The sequence below is a fragment of the Enoplosus armatus genome, chromosome 6 (assembly GCF_043641665.1).
Source record: "Enoplosus armatus isolate fEnoArm2 chromosome 6, fEnoArm2.hap1, whole genome shotgun sequence".
Classification (NCBI taxonomy): Eukaryota; Metazoa; Chordata; class Actinopteri; order Centrarchiformes; family Enoplosidae; genus Enoplosus; species Enoplosus armatus.
This window is the reverse complement of record NC_092185.1, coordinates 25,011,663-25,036,861: the sequence shown is the minus strand read 5'-3', so window position 1 is coordinate 25,036,861 and position 25,199 is coordinate 25,011,663. Positions and strand designations below refer to the sequence as shown.

At 43.3% G+C, this 25,199-nt stretch overlaps 3 protein-coding genes across 3 annotated transcripts; 2 read left to right on the top strand and 1 right to left on the bottom strand.

Moving 5' to 3' along the window:
- The first annotated feature begins 1,768 nt into the window (after positions 1-1,768).
- On the top strand, positions 1,769-6,705 carry LOC139287173 (charged multivesicular body protein 4b-like). Its single transcript, XM_070908170.1, has 5 exons — positions 1,769-1,952; positions 2,916-3,012; positions 3,210-3,327; positions 3,557-3,683; positions 6,497-6,705. Exons 1-5 carry the CDS (start codon positions 1,769-1,771, stop codon positions 6,703-6,705), a joined length of 735 nt encoding a protein of 244 aa, XP_070764271.1.
- Positions 6,706-7,313: 608 nt separating this feature from the next.
- Positions 7,314-16,457, top strand: cdk10 (cyclin dependent kinase 10). The gene is made up of 13 exons (XM_070907240.1): positions 7,314-7,483; positions 8,575-8,647; positions 8,757-8,828; positions 9,803-9,905; positions 10,151-10,232; positions 10,425-10,492; positions 12,130-12,182; positions 13,286-13,355; positions 13,600-13,659; positions 13,928-14,051; positions 14,150-14,289; positions 15,203-15,255; positions 15,351-16,457. Exons 1-13 carry the CDS (start codon positions 7,394-7,396, stop codon positions 15,443-15,445), a joined length of 1,083 nt encoding a protein of 360 aa, XP_070763341.1. The 5' UTR covers positions 7,314-7,393; the 3' UTR covers positions 15,446-16,457.
- Positions 16,458-18,350: 1,893 nt separating this feature from the next.
- vps4a (vacuolar protein sorting 4 homolog A) lies at positions 18,351-22,786 on the bottom strand. The gene is made up of 11 exons (XM_070907433.1): positions 22,672-22,786; positions 21,970-22,081; positions 21,722-21,866; positions 21,544-21,605; positions 21,268-21,387; positions 20,918-21,074; positions 20,354-20,502; positions 20,159-20,240; positions 19,374-19,593; positions 19,143-19,283; positions 18,351-18,484 (listed from the first exon to the last, which is right to left on the bottom strand). The coding sequence occupies exons 1-11, from the start codon at positions 22,690-22,692 to the stop codon at positions 18,383-18,385; spliced, it is 1,311 nt and encodes a 436-aa protein (XP_070763534.1). The 5' UTR covers positions 22,693-22,786; the 3' UTR covers positions 18,351-18,382.
- Positions 22,787-25,199: the final 2,413 nt, after the last annotated feature.

Sequence of the window (25,199 nt, the reverse complement as noted above, 5' to 3'; positions counted from 1 at the left end):
ACCACCATCCCATTTTCTCTCCTTCACACTGCTTCAACCACCTTTTCTTCAGTCAGTGCTTCATTACACTCTTCATTTCTGTCGCTCTAAATAACAGTTATATCAATGGGGTTCTTTTTTTGTGGCTTCTTTTGCAAATGTATCTGCTAATTCAACAAACAATTAATGCATAGGCCGCTGTAGTTCGTGAACTCAAAATAAACTCCTCATCTTTGCTCTTCTTTTAGATTAATGCAAAATCTAAGGTAGGATCAGGTATATCAAGTATCCATGGTTGTAATACTATTGAGCTAATGTTTATTTGAGATATTTCTAGTTCTGTTCCTTCCTTTGTCCAAAACCTTTTGTTTCCCTCCTCTCCTTTTCCCAGCAAGGCTGTAAACATATCTGGTGTTGGAATATCTTGACCCAGTGAACTCAGTAGTTAAGTGAAAGCTGTATCCTTCCAACGGCATTTCTCCTATTTCAAGTTGTAATGCTGATGTTGGAGTTGTTCTAAAAGCACCTGAACATAATCTCAAAGCCTGACACTGAATGCGATCTATCTTTTTGAGAGATGTATTTGCTGCAGATCCAAACACCACACACCCCTAATCTAATACTGATCTAATTTATCAGGTATAAATGGTCCTAAATGCAATTCTTTCTACTTCCAAACAGACATCTCATTACATTTAACACTTTCTTTACACTGTCTTGGATGTGTACAGCCCATGTAAATCTTTCATAGAACCACAACAAACAGGTTCAGGTCACTCTACAATCCTTGATCATCTAATTTTAGTTTTAAATGACTACTTTACAAGAAAGAACATTGTTTTTGTTTTGTCCACTGAAAATCTAAAGGGCCACTCCTGAACTTTTCCATTCAGGTAATTTCTTTTCAATAAAGCCCAAATGTCTTCCTCTTTTCCAAATTGCCTTACTGTCTGCGAAAAGAGAAACTCCCATCCCATTCTCCATATTGCTAAATATATAATTTATCATAATAGAATATAACAGACGTCCTTTAACCCCCTAATTTACCGATCTTAACGAATAATCTCTCCTTCCACATCATGTCATAGACATTATCTATATAAAAAGGAAAGCTTCACTCTCCCTATTTATTTGTGTTTTTCTCATTTCATATTCTAAACATAAAGCTTCTTCTTCCTTGCCTCTTTCTTCGTTTGTTGCATCCCGCTTCTAGTCCAATGGCGCCATCTACTGTCAGATATTACTTTAAGTCTTTAATTTATTGACATGAGGTATTAAATTATGTTTATGTATGTTATTTAAGTAGTGTCCCTTTCAACACCGGTATATTGTTTTGACCAGGTTTGAAAGTTCGTGATATTTATATTAATTTTATATAGTAATATACGTTCAATGAATTCGTAGAATTAATAACACTGTTGCTGTAAATGTTCAAGTAAGCCTAGTTCACCCAAACACACTTCCCTGAGACAGCCATGCCGTGTCACGTGCGGCTTTCGTCGACCAGAGGCGGGAAAAAACAACAAAACAACAAATGTATGTATTTCTTATTTTTTTTAATTTATTTTTTTTACAAGATATTGCAAAATTGGTTTGGAATGAAAGTATTCCAGGTCCATTATGTGCTTAAGCACCGCACAGAGAAGCGCGTATTTCCTTTTGAAAGTGGTCTCCAGGTTACAGGCGGCTGTCATCTGGGAGGGATAACCGCACAATTCTTCAGTGCAAGGCCAGGGCCTGGACGCTGTCAACTGAGCTGCCATTTTGTGTTTTAGCCAGCATCGCAGGCATGTCCTTGTTTGTCAAGATATTTAGCGGAGGAGAAAAGGTGAGAAAGAAGCCCAGCCGGCAAGAGGAGAGTGAGAAGCTGCCAGAGGGAGAGGAGCTGCTGATGAAGAAGAAAGAATTTCTGAAGAAAAAGATTGACCAGGAGCTTCTGCTTGCCAGGAAAAACAGCAGAAAAAACAGAAGAGGTGAGATATTTTAATGGAAGTTGATATATGCTTTGTATAATTCTTTAATTAACATTAAAGCATAGTTACAAGTAGCTAGATGAGGTAATGTCGGTGTTAGCTAGCTAGCTCGTTAGCTAGCACCTCAGCTAACTAACGCTAATTGACCTAGCATTATGCAACCCCCATCATTTTATTAGCAGCGACATAAGAAGTAAATTGGCATGTATTGGTCACAGCTGTGAAACACATTTATAATTGCCTTTCATTGTAGCCTGACATTAATACAGAAAAGTTAAGAGAGCTGACTTAAAATTACCATAATAATTGAGTGTGGTAAAGATGTAAAGTTAGTCTGTATGCCAGTAGACCTTTTTCCCTGCAGAAGCGACGTGTCAATAAACATTTGAATCTTCGATATCAAGATACATTTGCCAGAAATTAGTTATCACAATTCACATCATTGTGTAAAATAGTCTGCTACATCCAGAGATATTTAAAGGGAGCAATACCACAGTGTTGATTGTATGGCCAAATGGCTGACAAACTTAAATCATCTCACTGTATATGTGCATCGCCATATAACCCAACCCTAAACATTAATAACAGCTGCATCCCATGCAAATGCACCAGTTCCAGGGCCCTGGTATTGTGCATACTATGGGTCACAAGAATGGCTTACTGGGACTCTCAAAGGAACTGAGCCATCATTAAGGTTATTAGTTACATCTGTGCTTTTCCTGTTGTGAAAAAGGGTCAAGAGTCAAAAGTCTGCTAATGGGAGATACTGCATCGTAATAGTGTATTGCACTGCAGTGACAGCAGTGGGTGTGTCTGTGTTTAGGTACCTGTCACACGCCAGTTATACACAGTAACAAATATAGCTGTCGTTAAGATAAAAGTGTTCAACAGCGTGATTCTGCACTTTGTCGAGTTAAGTACTCTCCTTCTCATGTACTGTGTCTCACCCTGCTGTCCTCCCAGTGGCTCTGCAGGCGCTGAGAAGGAAGAAGTGGTGCGAGAAACATCTCAAGAACATTGACTGTGCTGTTAAGGCCATGAGGTCCGCTCATGAACACATGTAAGGGGAGCGATGTCAGCAAAGGCGGTCATTTGAATATCTGATAGAAATGGAGCAAGAAAACTCACACAAAATGTCAGCAAATATTATAGATAATACACTTTGGATACAGGTTATAATGTTGCCTTCTGATATTTAGTAATGTAGTTTTAAAGAAAAGTTGAACTGAGACAGGAGCGTTGTGCTGGCTGTTTCAGAGATATTGTCAACAAGGTGAATGACCTGCTCCAGGAAATTGCAGAGGAGCAGGATGTGACTCAAGACATGTCAGACTCCCTCTACACATCTCTGAGCTTTGGAGTGGAATTTGATGAGGTACGATGGCAGTAACTCTTCCAGGGATTTTATTTCAGTGTGACTTTTGTGATTTCAGTCATAGACTTCACTTCTATTTGTGATCAATAATCATTTGCTATATCATGATATATGTCGATATCAGCTATATCAACAATATCGGCCATGTGACCGTTTTAGGATGATCTAGTGTTACAGCAATAATTCCTAGTCAAGAGACTTGAAGTATTTTTGTGTGCGTTTCCCTAAGGATGAGCTGCTGGCAGAGCTGCAGAGGCTGGAAAAGAATCTGGATGAGAGTCTCTTTGAGAAGGACAGAACGGAGGAGAGACTCCCCTGTTCCAAAGTGTCGTCCACTGCATCACCTTCCCATCACGGTAAGAACCATCTGGTACAAAATAAAGGCTTAGTTGGTAAAGTGGAGGACTTGTCACACCATAGATCCTGGTTCAAGTTAACACGAAGCCCGTTGTAGCAGTTGGTGGCGCTGATGCTGCAGTGGGCAACTTCACATCTTAGCGGCTCTAAAAGGGAATTGGAAAGCTGACGATCACAGCTAAAAATTGCTCACAGTTTTTTGTTTTTTTTTCCTCTCCAAAAGCCAAGACGGAGGAAGAAGAGGTTGAGGACGATTTAGAGTATCTTCGGCGCTGGGCGAACCAACCCTCATAAACACACCATCAGCTGCAACACGCTGGCATTTCACAAGTAAAAAAGGAAAGTGCAGGGTGGAATAAAAACACAGAAATGACACGTTAGTGTTTTATATTTGTGTGGACATTTAACTGTCTCCAGCAAAGTGTCAATGGAAAAGAGAATGTCAGTGAAAGCGCTGCACAGGGTATTGCAGAAACAACAGAATTTATATTGTAATAAAGTATTATGGACTCTTATACAGTACTATTATAACATTTTGGTGTATTACTACAAAGGTGTTGTTTTATATATATGGTCTTTGCTGTAGCTGAGATGTTCTCTTAAGTGAAACACAGTTTTTGGCCTTCATCCCGTTGGCTGTCAGGGTCCTTCTTATAAGAGTTTTGTTTCCAATTGTTGAGTGTTACAAAAAAATAAACATTAATATAACACCTTAATAACGGCATCCAGCAGGAGACAATGATTTGTAGACATGAGATTTGAATGGTCAATCCACGACGGGAGCATTTCAAATTCAGGCTCCAAGCAAAAGGTGTTCGTACTCCGTAGCATTTGACCGCTAGGACCTCTCCAAATAGTAAATCCCAAATCCTTACAATTTACAATTATGTTGCTGATATCGTTTGATTGATCATATTCAGATTTGGCACACTGTTTCTTGGACAATGGTTATTATACGACCTGCAATCTGTAGGCTCAGTCAGACTGAGACACTATAGTTCATCTTTAGTTCCAGTTGATAGCCTGTCCTCCTGAAATGAGTCTTTGGGAAAGGTTACTTTTGCTAACATCTCCTCGACTGTTAATCCAGTCATCAACTTAAATGCAAGTCAAATCTTCAAGAAATGTGACGGTGGGTGATTGTGTGCGTGTGACTTCTTTGAATATGATAACACAGGGTGACAACTGTGTTAGCATATTTAAGGAAATTACACACATGGGTAAAACTAATATGATTTTTCTTTTAGTCACAAACGTCATCGAAAATACCGGCACGTAACAAGGTTGTATGTTTGGTTTTCCATGTTTTATTCATCCAGATTATGTGTAAAATTATGAAACCACATCAAACAAGAATTTGTACCAATCAAGTCCAGGAGTTACCAGTTTACAATCCTGTAGCCTGTGCAGATCTCTGCTTGGCCGCATAACCAATCACAAGTCGATGTTGTGGAGGTTGCCCACAATTAAGTGATCATTTTGAACTGAACTAGTGAGCTTGTGTTGACTTCCCCAATCACTAAAATGAATTAGATTCTTTTTTTTCAGTCAGTACTTGCTACATTTTGGAACATCTGTAATTGCAAATCCCCTGGCATATTGTGCGTCCTTGCATTTCAGTTCAGACGTAACCATGTGGCTGCCCTCTGGCAGCAACACATACTGTACGGTGATTTGTTTTTTCACAATAGAACTGCAGTTTGTACTGGTCATCCCTATTTGCCCTTTAAATCCAGTATCTCTTACTACTGCTGTGAGCAACTGCACAGGATTAGCGCGTTGCACCCAGACAGGGCGAGGAGACGGGACAACGGGGAGGGAGTGGCAGAGACGGGGAGAGGGAAGACAGTAGCCTCAGACGTAGCACAGGCTGTGAATGTGCTGTAGCATGGACTGACCAAAATGTGAGCGCCATGTGTGTGGTACATGTAAGGACTGTACGACAGCTGACCGAAGCCTAATGGGGTCTGGAGCAAGCCAGAAGGAAGATTCAGGTAGGGATGAAATTAGTGGAATGAAATAAGTGGAAAACTCTGGGAAAATAGACAGCAAAATGAAAGACACCAATGACATGATCAACTAATCGGTAAGCCGAGTTTCAGCAGATAGGATTTAAGGATTGCTGCTGTAGGAATACTGTTGAATTTTACCGAGATTCTTGTCCTAAAGTGCAGCGGGGGTATACATGTACACGAGCTGCAGATGGGAGTAAGATTGAATTTCTTTTTGCTATCAGCCACAGAGTAAATGTCATGTCATCAGTACAGATTTTAGTTGGGACGTGTCCTCCGATATGAAGGTGCAGATGACCACTTGTGGTTATTGTTGCAGAATGAATGCTGATGAGCACCAGAGCAGCTGCACAGTTATCGGTGCATCCATCGTTAACAATAATCATTGTTCCTCCACATGGTACCAAGATGAGGCAGACACAGCCACTAACACTCTTAAGAAATTAGCACAATCCAATTTAAAAGGTGCTGTTGCTCTTCAGACCAAACAGAAACACTGTGAGCCACACACACACACACACACACACTGCGGGAAATCCTTTTGTCAGCAGGTTTACCTTATCTGACCTGCAGTCCAGTGTTGACTTATTTATATCTGTGAAGACTAAATTTAGTAGACATGGATTACAACAGAGGCTGGGGAAGATGGGGTGCAGGTAAGGACACCTTCCATAAGTTTGTTGGGTTCGTGACCTTTCACCCTAAAACAAAGTTAAGGATACAAAGAAGGATGTGTATCTCTGACTACTAGTCCGTGTGTGTCTTCCACCTCTGATGTCAGTCATTGTTCTCCCTCTCAGTTACAGAGAGCCCCCCCCCATCGCAGTCCAACACTGACTCAGACTCAGCGAACTCCTCTCCAAGTCCACCTGCCATCCTCATCACAGCTCCATCACAGGAAGACCTCCATGCCTCACCGTCCACCATGACCATAGCCGATGCCATCAAAGAGCGGAGGCCTTCTTCCACGCCCTTCGTAGTGGGGAAGAAACTGGTGACCAGGCAGTAACTCAGCATGTCCTGCCACAGAAGGTAAAACTGGGACCTTGTTGGCGTTTATATTACTGTATGTACTCGTGTGTAATACACAACGCATCGTGTTTTTTAAAGGTACCTCAAAGGGGAACTTTACTGATTTCACGCATAAAGATCTGTTTACTTGTCACGGTGAATATATACAACTCAGTCTGTAAAAGCAGGTGTACAATGTCTGCTGCGGCTCAGGAGTAAGTTTTATCCTAACCCTGGCGATGTCATCAACATTGAGGGATGGTGGGTGGAGGGGGGGGTCTAATGAAAAGATGTTATCATTGGTTGCTTTAAGGATTAGGAAGAATCTTGATCCATGCTAGGGACTAAAACCCCAGTTATATTTCGGCTCCTGCTGCTTCAAGTTTTTAAAAAAAAATCTGTGTCATACTATGTAATAATATAAAAATGAAAACCCTCATTTATTTTATAACAGTCTTCTTCTTCTTCTTCTTCTTCTTCTTCTTCTTGCAGAACCGCAGAAGCATTGTGTTCGCGTACATTGTCCCTGCCTGTTAAAACTCCGGGAAAGCACTTTGTTGTCCTGCCGGTGGCCCAAAACAAAACATTATGGCGGCGCCCACCGGAGCGAGCTGCCGCTCGTCGAGTTAAAGCCATAACGAACGATACTCTCGCCTTCCGAGGCTGAAAACGAGCTTAACAGAAGAATGGACACCGTGGGAGAGGACGAGCCGGACCCTATAAAGCTCAAGTCCGTCAAAAACAATAAGACATTCACAGTGCCTCAAAATGACAGGGTAAGAGAATTAGCTTCGCGTGTAGAGAAAGTGACGCCGAACCGTACAGGACTCTGGCCGTTTATTGATATCCGACTTATACACGACGATACATCGCACATAGAACACACGTTAACACTTATCACAAATCCAGATGGCCTAGTCAGAAATTCGGCATATGTTTGACAACTTGATAATAGGAAAATATCGCTGTGTGGCTGTCTATCGCTCAACACAGTCACAATCCTCATACAAAGCTGTGTAATGCTAATAGCAAGCAAGTTAACATTCAGTCGATACGCATTTTAAAAGCTATCAACGATGGGGGTGATCTTTTTTTTGTTAAGTATTCACTGATGAGCAAGGTAGTTATTAAAATAGCTGATTTTTTTTTTTTAATGGGGTTTGGCGTTCTCTCCATCTAAGAGAGCTGTTTAAAATGCATATTGTGGAAAAGGAATAAGTTAGTGAGGCGCCTTTGCTGTGTGATTAACTTAACTTTCAAGCTAAAGTTAAGGTCTGTACACTTCAGTACTTCAGTCATTGTCTCTCCAGCAGCAGCAGCCAATCTCATTACTGGCTTCAACCACCAACACGTAAGCCTGCACGTTAAAGCACCTCACCATCCACGTCATTTAGGGAATCCATGGTGAATCCTTGCCCTGTCCTCCTTACCTTCTGGATACCTTTTTTAGGAGTAATCACTACTGTGACGCTGGCTGTCCCAGATTGGTTGTCTAATGTGCCTTGGCCCTAAATTTCTTTTCCGTTTAGGTAATGGCAAATTCCCCTCAGAGCCAATTCTTCTTAGTGGCTCAAGGCGACTGTTTGGTTTTGATAATCACCGTTAGATCCCTTCTATTGATTTCCCTGTTCATCGTTTCATTTCGTCTTCGCTAAATGCTCACTTAAGGACTTCTGAATACATTCAGTGGAGCTATCCAGAAAAACTTCCCAGTGTCTGTCCATTACCCACATTTATTCTTTACCCTGCAGCTAATGTAACTACTACTGCTGGAGACGAGCAGGGTGCATGGAGTTCACTGAAGTGACGAGAGCCTATTTGCCATCTCTTTTATCTGTTCACTGTTTATCTGTTTTTTTTTTTCCAGTTTGGGAGCTGCAGAAGTGTCAGAGAGTTTGAGAAACTCAACCGCATAGGAGAAGGAACCTACGGCATTGTGTGTGAGTCATTAATGTTGGACACTGTATATTGGTTCAGTTAGGAAATCAAAATGGCAGATCATTTTAACTGCTGAGTAAACCCACGAACTGTTTCCTGTTCTCAATGTAGACCGAGCCCGCGACACCAAGTCATACGAGATTGTAGCGTTGAAGAAGGTCCGGATGGACAAAGAGAAAGATGGTAAGAGCACTGCTCCAATGCCGAGTCGTACTTTTGTGTGTGTATGTGTTTTATCGTGTATTTTTTTGTATGTACTGGATGTGTGTTTGTCTTTGTGCGTGGCATGTTTGCATAGAATTACCAATTTGGGGGATGTAGGGGGAGCATCATTGGTCTTAGACTTAAGGTTTTGATGTCTCTTGTATACATGTGGAAATGTTTGTCTGATGGTGGCGCTAGATGACTTGAGCTAGTAGTTATGGAGATATATCTTGCTCTGGAACGCACTGTTGGGCATAACAGCTAACATGTATTGTTGTCCTTCTGTTCCACCTTTAACATTGCAACAATATTGGCAATGAATTAAAGGTCTCATATTGTAGAAAGTGAGATTTCCATGTCTTGTTTGCTTACAAAGTAGCTCTAGGTGCTGTATAAATACTGTGAAAGGATCAAAACGCTCAGTCCACAGCCCATATTCAGAAACTGTGCCTTTAAACAAGCCAGGACCTCCGTAAGGTTGTGATGTCACAACTACACAGTCACCGCACTTGGCCACGGCCCCCAGCAGGTCATCTGATCCAGGCACAGCACGCCCACGAAGTACAGGGACTCGCTCATCCACCCGCTCAGTCTGTCTAAGTTATTTGGCCGCTCTGCTCAGGACTACTCTTTTTGTTTTTGGAGGTTGTTCAGTTTGTCTAAAACAGCTCGTTTCAGACAGAGAGGGAACTGACTGCATGAAGGGCCAGTAAAAGATCAATAAGGACTTTTTTTGAACTATGAATCATGCAAAGCTGCTCTAGTGGAATCTCAGAATAAAAATGTAGAGCTGAAATGAGCAGAACATGGCACCTTTTACATACATTGAATCCAACTTTTATTTACAGGAATTGTCCCATGGTGTCCAAAATCCCCTGAACAGTGTATTGCTTCTGTAATTTTGGTTGTAACAATTGTTACAGTGACCTGTGACCCTGCTCTTTGTCTGTCAGGGATCCCCATCAGTAGCCTCAGAGAGATCACACTGCTGCTGAGGCTGAGACATCCCAACATAGTGGAGCTGAAAGAAGTGGTTGTTGGCAGCCAACTGGAGAGGTAGTACACACACACACACACACACACACACACAACCATAATGGTGTTAGGGTACATACACATCAGTGGAATCATAAGCAATAAAAGATCATTTTTCTACAGCAACAGTTAAAGCTGCACATCTGGGTGGGTGCAATGTAACTGTTCAGAATCTGGACTAACACAAACTGTTTTACCATTGTCTGCTACCTCGACACTCGATCGTCTATTTGTCTGTAATCTCTCTCTCTGTGTTTCCCGTCCAGTCTGTTTCTGGTGATGAGTTACTGTGAACAGGACCTGGCCAGTCTGCTGGAAAACATGCAGACCCCGTTCTCTGAGGCTCAGGTAGTTTGGATGAATCTCAAAGCGAATTCAATTACAGAGAAACATCTTGCTTTTTTATGAGGGCCCCTTAAAACCCCCGTAAGGATGCCCGGTTATAAATATACACCCTCTTGGTCTGCATGACTCCTTAATGTCTGGGTCAGTTTGCGTTGTCTGCATTATAACATCTTCTTTCCTTCTACATGCTTTCAGGTGAAGTGCATTGTCCTGCAGTTGCTCAGAGGCTTGGAGTATCTCCACCACAACTTCATCATACACAGGTCAGTACGTCCCAGACATTTAGTAGAGCCCCAACAACTCACTCTTCAGTTTTTTTTTTCCTGTACTCATCAAAAGCGGTGACGCCCGCTTTTTTATTTCTTTTACTTTTGTAATCACATTTTTTTTATTATGATTTGAACCAAAGAAATACAATCAGCAATACAGCAGTGAGTAAAAGCCATAAAACAAAACACCGTGTAAGGACTGGTCAGTAAAGTGTAACAATAATATGACAGACCCACAAAAAGTCTCTCCAAGTCAATATGTACACACACATGTTTATACATAACATTAACCCAAAAGCTACCTCTAAAAACATACTCATTACATAAGTGCATATGTACATATCTGCATATATATATACAGTGCTTAACAAATGTATTAGACCCCCCCACCCAGTGTAAGGTGTTTGCCACCGCTGCCCTAAATGAACAGTATTGCTGATGACCAAAATATTTGATGTTTCTGTAATGGTTAATCCACCAGTATGTGCAAGCCAAGCTCTTTAATCAAAATGATCTCTTTAATGCTAAAATATAATTATTGTTGTTATCCATGAATTCTCAAATTTGCTGTTTCACAAAAAAGCAGAAGAAAAATAGTAAAGCACATTTATTATTATTTACTTGCATTCCTGAACAGAAACATTTGTTTTGTGGTTGCAAGAATGCAAGCTGTCATCAGGGCCACAAATATTAAGATTTGTGGTTAATATATGTGAATAAGGACTATTTAGTTGTTCCAGTTTGTTATTTGCCTAATAAATAATAACACAATTTTTAGTTTGAAACAAGTTTTTGACAGATTTCTAAAATATTTGTGTTTTCACATTTTTATGACAGGTGGTCTAATACATTTGTTAAGCACTGGAAATATTATTTATTTATTTATTTTTTTGAAATACATACCCAGTTGACAAATTTTTTAGGTATATCTTTGGGTCCGCTCTTTGTTTCTCTGGTGTATTTTTCGTATTCCTCTGGATTACTGGAAAGTCATAAACGTCTGGACATTATGTCAAGGGGGGGGGCAGTAGTCCCAAGAAGGACAAGTCCAGTATAAAACGGGCAGAGATACTACGAGGCCTCTTTTCTCGAGGTTGCTGCTGAAAGTTATTGTGGGGAAACGCTGAAGAAGAAGTTAACAAATCACACACTCCATCACTTTATGACCCTCCTCAGTACATCTCCTCTTCGCCTTCTTCGTCCTGCTCCACGTCATTAAGACAGGCGGTCGGATTAGCGAAGTGGACTGATCTGGTTTTCAAAGCTACGGTGGCATCTAATGCTGGGATGCCAAGGCAATTAACAGATGATTTTAGAGTTCAGGGAGAGAGAGGTCCAGGTCTGCTCTCACTCATTCGGGACAAGGCCACCACTTCATGACAGGAAGCAATTACAAACCAAGATATCCCGAAAGTGTAGAATATTTATTATAGTAGGAAAGAACATAAATAGGGTGAAAATCAAATCAGGTAAAGTAAGTTAAATCCAACTTGACTGAGCTTGAACAAATCTGCCAAGACAAAAGATGCAGAAAGAGTTAAAGCAATAACTGACAAGGTTTAATTGTCGACTGTGTGTGTGTATGTGGGGGGGGGCAGCTGGCTCATTATCCTCTCCGATCTCGTTATCAGGGACCTGAAGGTGTCTAATCTGCTGATGACAGACAAAGGCTGCGTTAAGATCGGTGAGTCACATAATCACATTATTCCTGTACTGACACACATCCCAGGCTCTGCCAGCACTGACCTTTGACCTTTCTCTTTCTCTGACAATGCCTTAGATTGTTTATTGTCTTCCGGCCTGATGTTGATCACTGACTGCTTTTCCCTTTATGTAAAATAGGTTTATATACATGTGTGTATATATATATATATACCCTAATTTAGAATGACCGAAACTTACAACATACAACACCCTCTCTCCTTCCAATAAGGAAAAACAAAAAACTTACTTTTTATCCCTACCCTGTCTGGACACTCAGCCCCAACAGCCCATAAATATTATAATAACATGTAAATGTTTCATTTAAAAAAAACAAAACAGAAACTGGTCGCTGTAGTTTTTAGTAAATGTCACTCAAACAGGAGGAAATAGTGCATTTATTGGGTACTACTTTCAGCCGCGGACTGATACACATTAGGTGCTCTAGCATTTACAGCAGCAGCACGGTGTGTGTGGGATTGAGTCAAAATACACTACTGTGTTTGTGTATGTGTGTGTGTTTTCATGGTAATGAAGAAACATGCTGCCCTGTGTGTGTGTTTGAAGTTTTTGGACACGAATGGAGCTCAGAAAAATAAGAGATGTTCTGTATATTTAAGTCCAGCAGCTCCTCTTAAACCTGAAGCGTGTTTTGGACCGAGGAACGCCTGAAGAGCTTAGGCTGGCAAAACCAGCATCTTATTTTAAATCCACTCTTCAAGTGTATTTCTGTAAACGTGTATTAATAGCATCTCTTACAGTTATTTGTATTTTACCCTGTTTATTTTTTTGTCATATATTGTAATACCTTCTAGTTTCATATATTTTACGTGCCCTCTTCTTTTAGACTTTTTCAGGTGCCAAATATTTCTCTATATCGTATGAGTTTGAGTCAAAACAAGCTATTCTAATATGTCACCTGGCACTGTGTCCTGACATTTGATCAATTATGATCAATGGATTTAATTGAAAAGATGAACAACAGATGACTTGATAATGAAAATGATTGTTAGTCGCAGCCCGAGTGCACAGATACATTATTAGCGGTGGTGGTATTTCTACAGCTCTGGTTTCTGTTGTATACAGCTGATTTTGGGTTGGCCAGGATGTACGGAATCCCCCAGCAGCCCATGACCCCTAGAGTGGTCACACTGTGGTGAGTGATTGCCGTGAACGCCCTTTTAGCCTTCTGTACGTGTGTGTGTGTGTGTGAGTGAGTGTGTTGCACACTGCAGATAACCCTTGTGTGGCTCACGTTGTGCTTGTGCAGCCTCAGTGGAAACTCGTCTTTTTAATCTCTCCCAGTAATCCTCCTTTTATTAACTCCATTACCTCAGGCTGGCTGGGTCTCTGTCTTGACATTGTGCAACCCCCACCCCCCTCCCTTCATCTGTCTGCAGGTACAGAGCTCCAGAGCTCCTCCTAGGGTCCAAAACCCAGACTACAGCTCTGGACATGTGGTGAGGCTCCGACCTCTGGCGTTATGAGATAATACACATACCATCCACACATTCAAGTCCACTTGATGAACATAGGGGATCTCCACTTAGGAAGGACAGTGCTTCTAAGGGGACAATTCTGATTTGATTATCTGCATTTTACCACACTTAATCCACTATTTTTCTTATCCTTTATCACACGCAGACATTTTCCAGACTTCCCCTCACAATGGGGAATGGACATGAACCGTTGATAACACTGAACTCGCCGCGATGTTTACCTCTGCAGGGCCGTAGGCTGCATCCTGGCCGAGCTGCTGGCTCACAAACCCCTGCTGCCTGGAACCTCTGAGATCCAGCAGGTGGACCTGATAGTTCAGCTGCTGGGAACACCCAACGAAAACATCTGGCCGGTGAGACGTCAGCTCTTGATATGTCTCCAGCGCAAGCCTAACTGTATGTCTTTTGATATCCGATGGTGTTAAAGTGTGTGTGTGTGTGTGTGTCCCAGGGTTTCTCTCAGCTGCCCCTCATCGGTCAGTACAGTCTGAGGAAGCAGCCGTACAACAACCTGAAGAATAAATTCACCTGGCTGTCTGATGCTGGACACAGGCTGCTCAACCTGCTTTTTATGTACAACCCACAGCGCAGGTACAGCCACACACACACACACACACACACACACACACAGTCATGTTTCCATCACTTTCGGGGACATTACATTGACTTACATTCATTCCCTGGAGACTTACCCTCACCCTAACCACTACTTGCCTAAACCTAACCTTACCCTAGCCTTAAACCAAGTCCTAAAATGTTATGATTTACATTATGGGGACTTGTATTTTTGTCCCCACATTGTGACAGATTTATGTCCTCACTACATTAGTAATAACCGCTCACACACTATGGGGGGGTGGGGTGGCTGAATTAAAGTAGCATACAAAAAGAGACACTCAAGTGAAGTGTACTGTACTTAAGTTCAGTACTTGAGTAAATGTACTCCGTTACTATCCACCACGTCATGTGACATTGAAATAGGGGTTTATATACAGTGAGAAACACATTCTCCTCCTTTCTGTAGCTCTTTCCCAAATTACCGGTGTGGCTCCGGGGAAGTTTTAGTCTTCACGTCAGGAAGTTGGCGGTTCACCACCCGCTCAGTAACATGGATTCATTCAACGTGCAGTTTAATTCAGGAGAAAACGTTTTCACAAAGCCTGCCAAATGCCTGTGATAGTGTAGTGGTGAAGACCTTACCTTGGACTGTCACTCTTTTTATTTCCAGCCATATAGTCAGGCTAACGTGATTACATAATCTTTTGTTTCTGGGTGTAATGAAGATGATTCCTGTGATACACACAGGCACATGCACTTATTATACCATTGACCTTGTTGCAATTATGTATTATATTATCAATTGATAAGCATTTCTTAGTTCAAATACAATGCTGCTTTAATTTTTCACAACTGTTGGTCTAGAGGGCCTGAACAATTCTCTGTTAGATATGTTGAATTGTTAAGTGCTATCAATGACTGATTCCTGCCTGTTTCCCTGGTCCAGAGCTACTGCCAAAGATTGTCTGGAGAGCTCCTACTTCAAGGAGAAACCTCTACGTGAGTGACAAGATTTTGGACGAGTGCGGGCCCGTAATCCTCGCCCTCCGATGTCCCGTAAGTCATTCATCTTGTCCGTCTGCTCCTCTGTGCAGCCTGCGAGCCGGAGCTGATGCCCACCTTCCCCCACCACCGCAACAAGCGGGCTGCTCCTCCGTCAGAGAGCCACTCGAAGCGGAGCAAGGTGTGACGAGAGACGGTGAGGCGCTCGGCTCGACGCTCGACATTCCCGGGACTGTGCGCCCCAAAGGATGGACGCTGGTTTCCGTTCACACGTGCGTGGAACGTGGATCTGCTCATGAGGTCGTCTCACTGTGGAATTTTGAGTTCAATTAGCATCAGTTTCCAACACAGCTTAGGTCAACAGACTCTGGCACGGATCAACACATTGCTTGCAGTGTAATGCTGCAGAGACCATGTGATGGCCTGCTCGTTTAGGCTCAGTAGAAATCTCTTCTGTGCGGTCTCTTATTTCTTAATATTTGTATTGCTGCCATGGTTACTAAATAAAGTGAATGTAATGAGGACAAAGTTGCCTTGACAAACATGCTGAGGCATTCTGTCTTTTGTCTTGAGCATTCGTCACATTTTAGATGTTTTAGCTGTTGTGACTGCACTGCCGTTCCGAGATCAGTTTTGATCCCAACATCAAAAACGATTAAAAATAAACTGTGAAAAGGCATGACAAGTAGGAACTGAACCAGCTTGCTTGCCAGCTCTGCCCACAGTTACTCCGAGTCCGCGTGAGGACCTTTCTTAGGACTTAGGAGTTTAAACCGTACTGGTGAAAATTGATGTTAAGATCTCAGGTTTGATCCTCACGACGCGTGTGTGGATGACCAGCCGTGCGTCCCGTCAAAGTGTCCTTGAGGCAAAAATGCTGAACTCCCTGAATCTGCACGCATTATTGCTGGCTGAAGGAGTCGTTTGACATATTTCTCTCCAAGAAAGCGATTAAGCGCGTTTCCCAAAATGTCAAACCATTCCTTCAGGAGCCTCAGTTTGAATGCCCAACATGTACTGTAAATGAAGAGTAGCCTCACTAGTAAAAAAAAATAAAAAATCCCAGAGAAGTAGTGTTAACTGGTATTTTGTGTTTGATCAATAAATAGAAAACTTGACTGGGATCGATGCTAAAAAAGTCACTGTAGAGCCTGTAAATATGTTTAAACCATCAGCAATTGAACATAATAAAAATGTCAAACCAGCAACTGTGCCTTTTTTTTTTTTCTTTTCTTTTTTTTTTTCATTTGAAATGTCAGTTTTTATTAATGCAGGTTAAATTAGTAGTAATGGTTACATGGCCAGCGGCAGGGTAAGTCTCCTTACAGCGGGGACGTTTAGCAACTGCCCTCCACCGAACCAGTATGTACCTCCACAACACACAGCACTGAGCTATCACAGGAAAAGTCCCTTCACCGAGTCAGCCAGACAAGCCCTGACGTGACGGCGGGAGGTCGGAGAGTTGGGACAGAACGCACATCCAATAGCAGTTTGAATTAAAAGATGATTTCAAATTGGCTAACTGTGTGACCCTGCTTCTTCGTGGCCAACGGGGGCCTCCCAACAGAAAAGTACTTTCACTGGAGCTCCATGTGAAACAACAACAAACGAAATACTTCAAGTGTAAAAACGCACAGTATCGCCATTCTGGTCAGTCAAGTCACATGTCAGGCGTGATCAAACAAGTTGTATAAATAATAGCTGAACACCGTTGAACGACGTAAGCCAGGGAAAACCAAACTAAATGTTCAGATTTAAAGAGATGTGCTTGATCGATTCTCTTTTTAACCGGAGGAACAAAAAAAAAAAAAAAACACTGCACAGTAGTAACGCAAAACATCAATCAAAGACAATCCAACAGGGAAGACGTCGCAGCTCGCACTCGGCTCACGCTCAAGACAAGTGTATCCTGGGAAATGCAGTGCAGAAACTCATTTAAAGCGGAGGCTCAAAGTGCATTCTTTCATATGACAGAGAGTTTGCCCAGTCCATTTCATGGACTTACAAAAAACAAAAAATAGCTGCGGTGATGAAGATCACGTGACACAATGAAACGTTTCAGAACAGCTACTAAACGGCAGCTTTTAAGCCAACATAGAGACGAGTCCTTGTGAGAGAACAACAAGTGGGCAAACTCCATCTGCTGAGGAAGATCACGTGATACTAAATGAACCTTGTGGAGCAACTTAGAGGATTTGGGTTTAAGGAAAAGGGACGTCCGGCTCGCAAACCAAGCACATCTCTTGCGGTACTGAACGTGGCTCGCCTCGCTCACGGCTGCTGCTAGCAGAGGTACAGGCAGACGCTGCGGAGGGACGCTGAGGCCGGCGATGACCAATTCATTTAAAGTCTTCATTAAATAACAAAATAACAGGGAGTCTCAACGCATAAGACGTATACAGTAAGACAACACAAACGTTTGATAAAAACACTTAGATGCATTCACACGCTCGCATGCCCGGCGGGAGAGCCCTCTTCCTCTTTCTCCTCTTCTTCCGACGTCACTTGTCCTTCGTCGCGATCCGAAGCCAAAGTGCACGATGGCAGCAAAGTGTACAGTCCTTCAGTCAGATGGCGTCGGGCTCGGAGAGGGACGAACCAACGCGGCTCTCCTCGCGCCAACGCAGGTTAGATGTAGATGAAGAGTTCTTGTGGTGAACGCGCTGTAGCGGCGGCTTTGTAGTAAGTTGTCTGAAACTGGGGAAAGACATGGGCTCTATTGTCCCAACTACCAAATCACACCAAGATGTTCTATTGGAGCATTTGGTAAACTTCCTGGCAAGGATTCAAAAAAATAATATATATATATATATATATATATATATATATATATATAAATATATATATATATATATAAATATATATATATATATATATACTGGCCTGGATGATTAGAAGAAAGAAATACGAGATCTCTTTCTTTATTCGAACAGACCAGTCACGTATTTTGAAATCCACGAGAGGCAGTGAACCAAGCGCTCAGCTGAGGGATGAAAAGCCTACAGGATGGTACAGCAGTTTGCAGGTGGGGTAGGGGGGTGGGGGGTGGGGGGGGGGCAGCAGTTTGACCCTTCCGGTGGACTCGGGAGAGGTGGGGCAAGGGCGGGGTGGGTAAATCTGTCTCTCAGCCCTCCATCCCAAAGTCCTCTGTGAACTTCTTGACCTTCAGCAGGTCTTCAGTGTTGACGGTGGGACGGGTGGTGGACAGAGAGCGCAGCATGTCCGACTGCAGAGGAGGGAGAGGCACAAGTCACTCTGGGTTTCTCCTTCCTGCCCGATTTATACACATTATAACAGAAACATGCTTCTGCTCGTACTCCGTCCCGGCGGATCAGGTGAAAAAAAAGATGCGTCTTTCTGCGTCTAGAATTTCCCTTTACATTAAGTGAGATTCGATTTTAAATTTCATATATTAAAAAATGTTATACAAAATTTAAAAAAAATATACACATCACATTTCTGCCAGACGGACCTTCTCAACGGTTCATTTGTTCCCTTGAAGCTATTTTATTCATACATGTGCTGCAGGCCTGTAATAACGGTTATAACTCCTTATTCCCTTCTAGCTGTGTGTGTTTACTAAGTTTTAATAACATTTCTGATTGTTTGAATCAGTGTGGCTGTGTGTGTGTGTGTGTGTGTGTGTGCGATCTTTCAGATTTTGCCTTGCCTAATTTCCACATGCAGATCCTTCTTTTTCATTTTATCTCATGAATATCTTTCAGCAAATACTCCGTACCGTAGTACCTGATTTTATGATTGCAGTAGCAATTAAATCAGGTATGGTGGCATATTTCTCTTATTACACGGATTCCATATTATTTAACGGACGGGGCTGTTTCATTAAAAAAAAGCTCAATATCATTAATATGTGTGTATCTCACCATGCAGACTATGGGCTCCAGTAGCTTATCACTAGGCACATCCATCCAGGTCATCTCTACGGCAGCGGGGTCGCCGGGGGAACAAGGAGTCAAGAGGTCGTCCACCATCACCTGGTTGTTGCCCCGGGATGGACCGCGAACCTGCAGGAGTAAGAAAAGATTAACCACAATAGGGACTGGACTGACGTCGAACACGGTTTTTCTTCTTTTTTTTTTTTCCAACGACGTCACCTTTTTGAAGTGCGTGGCGGACTGGACCTTCCTAACGGGCTGCATGAGAGCGTCCCGGACGATGATGCTGATGTCGGCGCCGGAGTAGCCGTCCGTCTTGCGGGCGAGCTGCCGCAGGTCGGCCTCGCTCAGGCTGTGCGGCGTGTTGCCCAGGTGGAGGCGGAACATCTGAGACCGGGCTGGCTCCTCCGGCAGAGGGATGTAGATGCGCTTCTCGAACCTGACACGCGCGACAGAGGACAGAGTTCCGTTCAGTCGCACATTCAGTCGGCTGCTCAAAACACAGGCGGCATTGCTCGCAGGTTTACGACTGATTTTTTAGAACAAAGAGAGCCCCTTTGTGTTTGAACATAATGTAGCTCGCAACGACACCAACATCTGCTTACTTTTACTCTTTTTTAAACAGATCAAGGTGCCACATTTAGATGATTTAAGATGTTTTGATATGTTTAAAAGGACCTGCAGATACCCGTCTACGCCATGTGAATTTTCAGTTTAAATAAATTACATTGAGACTTGTCCAGTAAAGACGTCTTCTGTCACTTCCTACTAAAACAGTCAGAACTGCCCATGGACTCTGGTCATATTGAGACAACCGTCTGGTCGTCTGACACAAATACATTTGGTCTTTTTTCGTAATGTATTTTTGTCTCCTCTGACTGACCCACGATGACTTTTCCTAATAATTTAAATGACCCCCCCCCCCCCCCCAAAAAAATCCCTATAAAACAAACTCAGGGCGAGACAAACACATTGAACCGTGGAGTATTGACGTGACCTCTGACCTTCTGCGGATGGCAGCGTCTAGCACCCAGGGGATGTTGGTGGCTCCCAGCACCAAGATACCGTCATTGTTGTTTCCCACACCTACAAGACCATAGACCTGTTGTCACTTAGACGGTACATACAGTATATATGATTTGATATGCACGTCCTTTACTGTGCGTCAGTCCAATTGTTCTCATCTCTTTTTGGCTCACCCTGCATCTGGACCAGGAACTCCGTCTTGATGCGGCGGGCCGCCTCGCTCTCGTTCTCGTTCCTGGAGCCGCACAGCGAGTCCACCTCGTCGATGAAGATGATGGAGGGCTTGTGCTGGCGAGCCAGGTCGAACAAGTTCTTCACCAACCTGGGAGACGCAGGGAGAGGCGGAGAAAATTTAAGACCGAGAGGGACACACAGAGGCAGCGATATTAAAAAGGAGGCACACTCGGCGTTGGTGACGAGAGAGGTGCAGAGATTGGAAATGGATTTTCTTGGGAGTTGAAGGCATCTTAAGAGTCCATCATCACAGTGTTTGAGCAGTTTCAAAAATAGGATACGCCCTCTTGGTCTCCGATACATATTTCCCTTTCACCTAATAACAAAAGTACTCCAAAGGCATGTCTTTATAACCTAACATTTGGATTTATTTAAAAGGGATGAGGAGTCATCTAATGAACTTGACAATCAAAAGAAGTTAGAAAACACTTTCTGCTACGCCTCTGTTCCCCTGACCCGAGTACAGCTTCAGACAAACGGCCACCCCTGGGGAAGGGACGTACTTCTCGCTCTCTCCCAGCCACTTGGACATGAGGTCTGAGGAGGACACAGAGAAGAAGGTGGAGTTGTTGGCCTCGGTGGCCACGGCCTTGGCCAGGTACGACTTCCCCGTCCCGGGAGGGCCGAACAGCAGGATGCCTCTCCACGGAGTCCGCTTGCCTGAGAACACGGAGACCAGAGGTTTTGTTGGTCACATGATGTCACACTAGGGTGCTGTCCACACGATGACATTTACCGCTGTACCAACAGTCAAACAACAAGGATGGAAATCTTTTACTAAAAGAGTAGCAGTGCAACATCCATTATGGGGGTGTTGCATAGTCACTTTTCGAGAGGGAGGATCCCACAGTACCTGTAAAGAGGTGAGGGAATTTGATGGGCAGGATGACGGCTTCCTTCAGAGCTTCCTTCGCTCCCTCCAGTCCAGCCACGTCGTTCCACCTGACGTTGGGCTTCTCCATTACAATGGCACCTGGACACACAGGCAGAGCATGAGTTCAAGACTGACAACGCCACCCTTGAAATGCAGACAGACGGGTGGGGGTGAACATGTGAGATCACACAGACACACACATCACATCAATTGGCTCCTGTGAGGACTAATTGCCGCCCGCGCACGTTTACGTACCCATAAGTTGCTCCTGCAGTTTCTTCTTCTCTGGATTCTCACCCTCGCTGTCACTATCACTCCTAGACACGCAACAAGAACACACACACACACACACACACACACACAGAGAGGTTGACACAGATACAGTAAAGCACGTTTTCTGAGAGGTCAGAGGGTAGACAGAATGACAGCATACTTGTCGTTGCTCTGCGCCTCCTTGACGGGCTTTTTGCCCTGCTTGTCTTTATTTTTCAGGTAGTCCTTAAGTTTCTCCGCTCGGTCCAAGTACTGCATACACTTGGCCCGGATGCTCTCCTTTGCCTTGTCGCTGTGGGCCTCATCTGAAAGGAAAGGTGAGCGATGTGAGTTTAGCCCACCATTGTTTGCACCAGCAGAAGGGTGTAAAAAAAGTAGTTCACCTGCCAGTCGGGCCGCAGTACTCACATTTGATGGCGTGTAGGAAATATTCCACGGCGTGCTGATACAGACGCAAGGCCTCGTCATAATTCTTCGCCTTGTCTTCCTCTGTGGCTTTGGTCACAAGATCAATCGCTTTCTGCGACAGATGCAAAGAGAGACACCCAGAGGACAGATATAGATGTATTAAGATGTATTGGGGGGGGGGGGGGCTTCAACCAAAACAAAGCACAAGTTAGACAGCTTAGCGTGTGAGCTATTCGTTTTCTCTGATCCTACGACAAAAAGCCCTGTTTCTACTTCTTAAGGCATTTACCGGACTAACACGTTCCACGCCGTAAATCTTTGTTTTCATCCGTTAACCGTCTGCGAGCAGTGGCCACAGCCCAGCTAACGGGAGGTAGGGGCTGGTACCGTTATAAGCATCCTCCAGCAGAGGGTTAACGTTAGTTAGCAATACACACAGTCATAACCCACGCCAGAATGGTTTAGCACATGCAGTTAGCTATAAACGTTTCAGTAACGTTGGGCATGTATGATAAGGCTGGCTTAATGTTATTTTCCAGACAGTGTCATGGAAGCACTGTACGCAGGCTCACTTCACAACACTGGCTTGCTAACAACGTTAGCGGGCTTTAGCGTCAGCTGTTCTGCTAGCAAGTTAGCTTGCGTTCAAGGGTTAGGGTCCAGTTGAAGCAAGCTAACGCTAGCCAGCTAATGGTAGCCTACCTGTAATGTTGACGTTGTCATTTCATCCTACTCTTCTGCCCTCCGCCCAGATTTCTTTCCTCTGACCCGACCCCAAAGGTGGATACGCGAAGAAATGAATTCGTTAACAGCCCTGTGTTGCGAGGGGACAGCCTGCTCTTGACATGACAAGACAGTGGCTAATACGTTCGCTAGCAAGTATGACAGCTCTGCCTCGACCCAACAAAACCACAGCAACAACACTGCGTCTCCCCGCAAGCTAGCTGACACAAAGATAACTTCCGGTTAAAACTTTCAAAATATAACAGCCCATGACAAGCAGTATGCCCTAAAACGTGACCGAATGCACACAATTCACCGAACGAATCAACAATATCTTATGGATAGGATCTAAATGGACGCTATGTGGAATTTCCATTTATTTTTCATCGGTATTTTCCGGTCGTATGGCTAAAATAACGCCTTGTTGCAGATGCTTGAAGGGACCGCTGGCGTCGCCACCTAGCGGCCACATGGTGCTATAGCAGTAGTACACCCATAATGTGAGAAGGACACAAGGACGCTGTAATTTGTAACAGTTTTATTTGTAGGTATTTACATTTGAGATTATTACATTGCTATCATACATTGTATACTGTATCTTGGAAGTCTAAAATACTTTGCATATGACAGGTTGTTGCAGCAGCACTTTATCCTCTGGTGACAGTTCAATGATTGTGTTGGACGCAAGCTGCCACAGATATAACCTTTGGTTCAAAAAACCCCTTCTTTGAAGCACTGCTTTGCATAGACAGGATAGCCACAATTTCAGAGCATAAAGAGAGAGGGGGGGGGGTGAAAAAGAGAGAAGAGAGGAGGTGTACATTCACAGATTTTTTTTTTTTTTTTTTTTAAAAAGGGTGGGGTTTGATAGGTTAGTGCATCAAGCTCAAAGAGGGACGGCCCGTGGCTTAGTTGAAGGTCGACTAACTTCAGACAATCAGATCTGTGCAGCGGGTTGGGGGGGGCACGATTAACACAAAATGAAAAGTGTGGCTGATGGAGCGCAACACTCCGCTATAGCTTCAAATGTTGCAGAGGCCAGACTTTATGTGAGGCCAAATATAACTCAAACCTCCTACACACACACACACACACACACACACACACACACACACACACACACACACACACACACACACACACACACACACACACACAATGTTTTAAAGGGAAGCTCTAAACTATAGCTTGAAAAAGAGCAATATATAGCAGTAGGAATATATGGTTACGCATTTTCGCTTTCACAAAAAAAAAAGCCATCAGAAGGACGCCAGAGTCCAAATTTGAATAGAGGCCATTCAGGCTGGTGTTTGACAGAGTTTCTTATCCAAGGACAGAAGGGTTGTGTGGGTTTTTTTGGGGGGGGGGGGGGGGGTTTCCCTATGTTGCACGGTCAGTGGACACAATGCTACATTGTTTGAGGCCCAAAAGAACACAGAGGCTCCACTGATGGTTCATTTCAGCAAAACGTACCACGAACCAACGGAAGGTTATGCAACATTACAGTCGCGTTGAACTCATTGACGAGTCAAGTCTCGACACGGGCACAGGACTGAACAGATGAACCGGAGGGAAGACTGTGATTGGTTTAGCTAACTCACCTCGATTTTAGTGCCAAAAAAATTGACCTAATTCATGAACATTGTTGCCGAAAAGCTGAACAAATGGCCGTTTTGATGGTTTTTCCTATTGACAGAAATCATAAGATCTGCTGTGGGATTTTTAGTTCCAATGAAGTTTCTTGGGCAGCGTGAAAGTTCATTCTTGAGTTTGGGAACAGTAGTTTGACAAATACCCTTAACTCTAGGACCATTTACTGGCTTTTTCCCCCCCCCAGAGCTTTTAATTGCATCTCACGGTCTGCATCACAGCACAAGGACTGAATGAACACCGGAAACAGACAAACTACTTGCAAACGTAGCAGCGGCAGCGCCTCATTCCTGCTTAAGTTTGCTTTGCTTTTCTTTCCGTTTCAGCCGATTTTCAGTTATTTCATCCCTTTTTCTTTTTTAATATTATAAATATTTGAAATGGTTAATAGTTCATTTCTCATGTTAATTGCTAATGGAGTTTCAATTATTAAATTAAAATGACACGTTTTGAGTTAAGAAAGACTGAATACGGCAGATGTAAGATGAATCCTTGTCTCTGATTGGCTATTCCCGCTCCGTGCATGTATGTGATCAATCATGTGCGCTGATCGTAAAGGTTACTCCTACATTTGACTGTAGAGAGGAGTAAATCTCCTGATAAATGTGCCATAAGTGTAATTCTTTTTTCTTTATAAATACAGGCCCGGACCAGAATCGGTCACAGCATCGACTGGGAAGGGGTCAAAGGTCATCAAGGAGGGGTGACCATCTCCCCTAATATGCAGTAAAGTAAGAGTAAAGTTCCATACTTGGGTCACGTGATGACAGCTGAGCAAAGACCATGAGATGCCGCCTGAAAGCTCCAGATAGAAAGCTAATAAGAGGACCTTGAGTAAAGATTATTTTCATAGGCTC